This window comes from Branchiostoma belcheri, unplaced genomic scaffold (genome assembly GCF_001625305.1).
Source record: "Branchiostoma belcheri isolate BF01 breed outbred unplaced genomic scaffold, Haploidv18h27 scaffold4, whole genome shotgun sequence".
Taxonomy (NCBI): Eukaryota; Metazoa; Chordata; class Leptocardii; order Amphioxiformes; family Branchiostomatidae; genus Branchiostoma; species Branchiostoma belcheri.
In genome coordinates, this window is record NW_017804020.1 from 8575897 (window position 1) to 8582670 (window position 6774).

General features: G+C 40.8%; 2 protein-coding genes across 2 annotated transcripts in view; one reads left to right on the plus strand and one right to left on the minus strand.

The window, feature by feature from the left end:
• Positions 1-4417, minus strand: part of LOC109477130 (peroxiredoxin-5, mitochondrial-like) — a 10224-nt gene extending 5807 nt beyond the window's left edge. Inside the window, exons 1-2 of the mRNA XM_019778191.1 lie at positions 4176-4417; positions 1967-2101 (exon numbers count right to left, since the gene is read on the minus strand). Coding sequence (XP_019633750.1) covers positions 1967-2101; positions 4176-4280 — 240 coding nt within the window. The 5' untranslated portion in view covers positions 4281-4417. The remainder of the gene's footprint in view (positions 1-1966; positions 2102-4175) is intronic.
• A 430-nt stretch (positions 4418-4847) lies between these two features.
• Positions 4848-6774, plus strand: part of LOC109477109 (transmembrane protein 145-like) — a 7747-nt gene continuing 5820 nt past the window's right edge. Inside the window, exons 1-2 of the mRNA XM_019778168.1 lie at positions 4848-5259; positions 5853-6004. Coding sequence (XP_019633727.1) covers positions 4936-5259; positions 5853-6004 — 476 coding nt within the window. The 5' untranslated portion in view covers positions 4848-4935. The remainder of the gene's footprint in view (positions 5260-5852; positions 6005-6774) is intronic.

The window sequence follows — 6774 nt, forward strand, 5'->3', positions numbered from 1 at the left end:
ACAACGTGTTTGTAAACCGTATTTCTCGCGAGATCACGTTGTAAAGTGATTGGTCATTAATTATCCTGATGAAGGCGACAGTGGTCGCTGAAAATTTGACCCCTGTACAATTGTGTGTTAGAATAAAGTTTAACCTTTTACTATATATGCACAATTTTCAAAGGCAATGCAGTTTCAGGGCAGCAAAAAAAATGTTCTGGATGAGGAAATCTTTCCGATATTAACATTTAGTGTTACTGCCATTTCTTAGCATATTTTTTTCATCATTTCATTAGCTTGATTAGTATTTGAAATAGCCCCAAAGCAAGCTATAAGAGGTGTCTGTTTATTTTTGGGTACCGCCCATAAATAGCTAGAACCAGCCTACTATACAAACCTAGTATTTCCAGCCCCGCTAAGGGTTATTCATAAAGTGACATAATTTATGGGTTAAACTTATACAGACCACCTATTCACTAGACCAGTGGTCGAAATACTTTTTTTCAGTGTTCTGCAATATTGCAGAAGAGTCAAAATTTTGTTCTGCAATTTGGAAATACTTTCTGCAAATACACGAGCCTCTATACTACAATCTTGCAAGTTTATAAGCATGAACTATTGATTGATATGCAAATTAGTGAAGAAAAATTTTTGGAAGTCCAAAAGGAAACAAAAGATAGACAAGCCAAGACAAGGTTGATGTAAATTAGTGAAGAAGTTCCTGTTGTTTCAGAACAGGAGCTTAAGTGTTGTCTGTCCTCGGGGCCAGGAGCCCCAAATCCCAAGTGCCAATTTTTCCTCCTGCAAAATTGCAGATTGCATAAATTGTTCTTCTGCAATCTTGAAAATCTATCTGCAGATTGCAGACTGCAGACAGGTATTTCGAACACTGCTAGACTCACCCATTACACATTACATATACCTACAACTATGTGCAAAGTCAACATCAGTGGCGTATGTGTGGCGTATATTTGTTCTGTAACATAATGTTACGTAATGTTGTTATGTAACCTTAGTTAATCAATGTTAGAGGAGTATGACATTGCACTTTTTTGTTGGCATTTCTTTGGTAAAGCAATGTTTGCATTAGATTATTTATCCAGTAGCTTAGGTAATTTATCATGAGGTAATCGGTTTTAGACACGATCTTTTCAAAACAAGATTTTAAAGCAGCTTTGTTTGATAATCTTATGTAAGAAGCTCTAAGTTCTTAGCAGCTGGATTTTTCATTGAAAAAAAGGAGTTAGTTGAACTAATGTAACCTACAGAAAACAAAATCAATAGCAGAAAGTACATATATTTCACTAATGCCTGCTCCATATTTTCTTGCTAAATTCGAAGACTAAAAAAAACTAATCTACATGAAAAATTGTAAAAAAAAAATCAATCTTTTAAAAGTTAATATCAATGGCCACTATTTTTGCCAGTTGATACTATGAGGAGTGTCCTGCTCCTGGTTCCCGGGATTTGAACACAGGCTGCCAGCTCACGAACCCAACACACTAACCGCAAGGCTAAAAGGTCCAGTTCCATGTTACACCAATCTCTCTTTTAGCAGCTGGACCATATATAGTCTGTGCCTACTTTTCTATATGAATCTAAAAAAATGAGTTAAATTTGAGTCAAATTTGATGCCATACTACACCCCATTTACTCATCTATCTACATGTATCCTTAACAATCGTTACATGTAGGCAAGAGTTTGGCCAGGTCACTTGGCCATAGCGGTCAGTTTTTGCCGGTCCCTTGAATTTTTCCCATTGACGTAAGCATTATAATTGTGTCTATAGCGGTCACCTGTTCAATGTGGTCAGCGGTCACCCCATTCCGGTCCCGCTGGCTATCAACACCTCCAATAGCGGTCGAGGCTGGCCGTAACACCACCCCACCTCAGGCTACGGCCGTTATAATGAGCCTAATGTGATAATTTTCTGATCGCTGCATTACTAAAATGTGAACTGAAAATTGTATGTTTAAAAAAAGACACCTTTGAGCAGCCTGGAGTAAATGCACCCGGCACAGCAAACAGGACGCCTTTCTTCCCTGCAAACAGCTCGCTGACATTGACCTTGTTCCCAGGGGTGTTCTCGTACAGGTCAATCCCCGGCAACTTGTCTCCAACCTGGAACAGGTCATACAGAAATATGATTCAAGAAATGGCTATAAAATACAGGTGGACATGAAATCCTCTTCTGGATTCAACCTTAAACAGGGCAGGGTTGGACAAGTCCCATTGCCCACTTGCTCAGGGCAAGTAAAAGTACTGTTCAGGCAAGTATATATCCCCCTGGACTTGCTCAATTGGGCAAGTAAAATTTTTGGATGCAGTGTTTGCAGGGCCGGCATGGGAACCACTGGAAGAAACAGAGGGTGAGCAGTAGAAACAGATCCCGGGCCAGGGTTCAAACCCACCCAGGGTTCCAGCTAGGATTTAATTTTAGCGTAGTGGTACTGGCCGCATGTCGAGGGAGCGAAGCGACTGAGAGGGGGATGGGGAGGAGCTTTTAAAAATCTTGAGCTAAAAAAGGGGCCATTTGAGGGATACCTAAAGCCAAAAAAAGGGGAAAATGTTATTTCTAAGGTATGTACAATGTATCCTTGATTGGTAATTTTGCATATTTGATCTGGCATTCTTGAACAAAGAAATACAGTCACAATACCCCTTTGCTGTATTGAAAATTTAGCGCAGGGGGTCAAAATTATAGCGTAGGGGGGGCAACTTAGCGTAGGGGGTTAAAATTATAGCATAGGGGGCCCCTACGCTTAACTTCGCGCTAGCTAGAACCCTGCCACCACCAAACCCGGGCACCAGTCCACATGCCGACGCTCTAACCACTCGGCTGAAAAGGTCTTTTAAACACCCATCGGCCGGGTCAGTTGGTAGCGCCTATAAACCCCCCCACTGCTACATCTGGTTGGTCCCCTTGCATAGGGGGTGTGTCCAGGTGACGTGTCATCTGGTACCTGGAGGCTACAGGTACAGATGTATAATGTTTGGGGGTAACGTTACATTGTACGTGCCTTTGGCCACTAAGGTTCTTTTACATTGGGTACACTACTGACTCTAGCCAGCAAACAATGACTCTTGATCTTCTGGAAATCTTGAAATTAAAAGCTTTTTTTACACGTCTATATAATTTTAGATACAAGTCAATGCCGTACTGTACGCGTGTATATCCATTGTACATGTACAATCGTGTCCCAATATTTGCCGTGTAAATATAGTACAGATACTAGTATCCAACATGTCTAATATACAAGGCCACATTCTATCTGATTGTCAGTCCAATAGTTTCACCTGATTAGATTAATAAGTGCCCCACCATCTGGGTCACAAGCTATTATCATTACAGGTGAGGAATACAGGTGAGAAATTATTAAAACAATTTGCTGATTGCTACCGATAGAGATAAAAAAACATCCGAAAGGATTCACAGTGCAAAGAATAAACCACGAAAGGTGTTCTTCAATATAAACACTAAATTAAGCCTAGGTGCCAGACTGTTTCTAGGGCTGCAGTGCTACACAGGCTAGTTCCTCTACTCTCCAAGCAGAGGTTAGGGTTTGGGGTTATTTTTGGCGTGTTTTTAGACTTTTTTTTAAATCGGGGATTCTTTTTTGCACGGGAATTTTTCTTTCACCCAACCCAAATTTCCAGTGCAAAAAAGAAACCCCGATAGATGAATAAAAAGTCTCAAAACACGCCAAAAATAACCCCAAACCCTAAACCTGTTATAGTTCCTGGTAGCCTCGTATCCAGTCTTACGTGATTGGGGGTATAGTGGGGTGTTCGGGCAGGTTGTGCTTTCGGGGGCTCTAATAGCTTCCCCCGCCCAGTGCAACAGACCGTCCCGGTAGGAGAGTTACGCTAATAAGAGACAGTATGCTTGGGGATTTGGTTTCCCCCCAACACGATCTAATCAATCTCTCGTGAAATACACACCGGGAAACCTATGTGAGGCGGGCGGGACAGAGCTCTTTCGGCACCCACCACGATGAGACTGGATACCAGGCTACGCTGATCCGTGCTTGAACCAAGGACTGTGCCTAGCCACTAGCGTGCTTAAATGCGCCTGGCATCCAGAGTACTACACAAAAAAATTATGTTGCAGACCCACAAATATTCGAGGGACATGAGAAACATGCTAGTGACACTCAGTCTGGCCATGAGAAACAACTAAAAAATCCGTTCAAACCTTGATCGGCATGTTGTAGGCTGTGGCTGTGAAAATGGCGCGGCGAGCTCCTATTACAGACGGAAGACGGCGTGCGAATGAGCAAATCGTTACAGGGTTCAGCATCTTTACGTGCTCCAGGGGAGGGCCGAGGGCAAAGTACAAATTTTAATGATTTATTGTGGGGGTTTGACCTGAACCACTTCAGGATTGGCCAGAGCTCCTGCAGTTTTCTGTTTAGGGTATATCATGTGAGAACAGAGGGCCTGCATGGGGGTAATGATTACGAATTACGCAAAATTTTCGCCGCCGATTACGAATCGTTACGTCAAAGTCTCAGAGCTGATTACGACTTAACGATTTGCGGCTAATGTCCTATTACCAATTACGTTGATGTTGTACGCTGCCTACGAATTACGAAGTCTAAAACGGCCTGATTACGCCTTACGAAAAAGGTCATGCAGACCCTCATAGCAGACCGTTCCAAAAAAACATGGGGGTGCTCTTTTTTTACAAAAATAAATGCATAACGTCGCTGTAAGCCTAATGTTTTGAGCAAATGTGCATTATGTCGTTATCCGTGATGTTAATTCGTGAGGTTCAGTGTTAGCGTTTGTTACTAGAAATGCTACAGTCCCTCGAAGTTCTCCCTAGCCACGAAATGGACCCTTCCCCTGAAAGTTGAGAAAGCGGAACACCTGTCACGGGACAAAGTTCACTCAATGTTGCGGTGCCTTCTTTATTTTCCTCTTTCCTTTCTATAACGTTATCTGTAGTCAGTATGCTTCCTCTCTGCTTACGAATCAGTGCGTTAGTGTGTTTCTTGCTTCTTCTGTCTTTACCTTTTCTTGGAGAGGGCGCCCGTGTGCGCGGGTTTTGGGACGTTTCAAGGTATCAACCTGTTGCAATGTTTGCCTTTCATTCCAACGCCCAGTCAGTAGGCTATGTCTACGGCAACATCACGACAACAACTTCGCAAGTTTCCCCGTCTTCCGACGCTACGTTGGTCCTTCTAGACGACGACACCTGGAGCGAGCATTTCCACTCGTTTCAGGATGAGAATAATAACGGATTTCCGTGTTCCGTTATGCAAATAGTTTTTCAGGTGCGTGTGTGTGTTCTTCTTTCATGCGTGACGACTTGTTACTTAGCCATGTTTTTATCTTTTGGATTATGTTTTAGTGTTGACCTAGGAAAGAAAATCTGTAGATTTAGCATTTTGAGTTGTATTTTATTTCAAGTTAAGCCAATTGCTAGAGTCTTAGGGTTTTCAGTAACTTTATCACTGTGAGATTACGTTGCATGATAATTAGGTGTTAAGTAAGTAAGATACAAATGTAAGGCGTTAAAGGTGGCCGCAGGCGCCTTGTCATAAATGAACGTCATATTTGAGAGGATTCACCGACTTATCTTTCAATGTTTTATCGACACAAGGCCAAGCAAAAGTACACATGTATCTTAGTTCCCAGATATTCGCAGTAAAAAAATGAGGTCTAGGCATTCTTTAGTACTTATTACTAGACCCAAATTCTACAAAAGGAGACAAAATATTAGAATTTTCCGGTTCATTTCGATCTTACATAGAACATGTAACCTTTATTCTTTAGTTTTTTTTTAATTATTATTTTCAAATAAAGAAAAATAAAGAAGTTAAGTATTCACCAAAACACTATTGACAGAACTACATTTTTTTCTCAGAATTGTGAGGAACCCCAGTGCCTTGTAGATGGAGCTATGGCACAACCTATACCTTGTACAGTGGGACAGTCTTGTGAGGAGGACACAGCCTATCACAATTCACTACCTGGAGCACAGTTTGTTCTTCCAGTATACAGCATAGATGTTCCAAGGTGACTAGATAAGACAGTTCTTGACCAGAAACTCCAGGGCTCAAAATACTGAGTGCATGTGTACCTTATGTGTACCCAATTTTTTTTCCTGTGGGTGCACCAGTGCACCCAAATATTTTTGTAGGTATTTTTGTATATTATCAAATGTATGATAGTATGCAGGATATTCTTGGCATCTAAGGGACAGGAATCTTAGTTGTGGTACTTTGTTGTAGTACTTTGTTTAAGATTTTGAAGTTAGCTCCCATTTTAGATTCAAGCTCAGAAGAGGAGCAGTAAGATTTGTATTAAGTTTGGTTTTACTGCTCAAAGCTTCAATGGCAGTGATTTTACACTGTCAAAGATACTGTAAATCTATTTTCAAAACCTTTCAACTACTTAAAAAAAATAATGCAATGATGATGAGTAATTTCTAAACATGAAAATGAATCCCCCCACTCAATAGACACTGATATACAATTAAAATATTATTAGGCCATGTTGATTTGATTATTTGGATGACATCCGCGCGCGCATGAATTTTCGGCCGTTTCAACAAAAAAAAAGTTTTCAACCATACTGTAAATCGTACAAAACAGTTGCAAAATGAGCAAAAATATACCATAAGTTACAAAAAAATTAATAAAAACTATACCAATGTCGTAGAATGCCAAAATCAAACGAAAAAAGACGAAATTGTAAAGAAATGAACTTGAAGACTAGATTATTTGCCAAACCATATTCTGTGCCATTTGCTCAACCCTCATGACCACGTAGATTTCATAATGAAA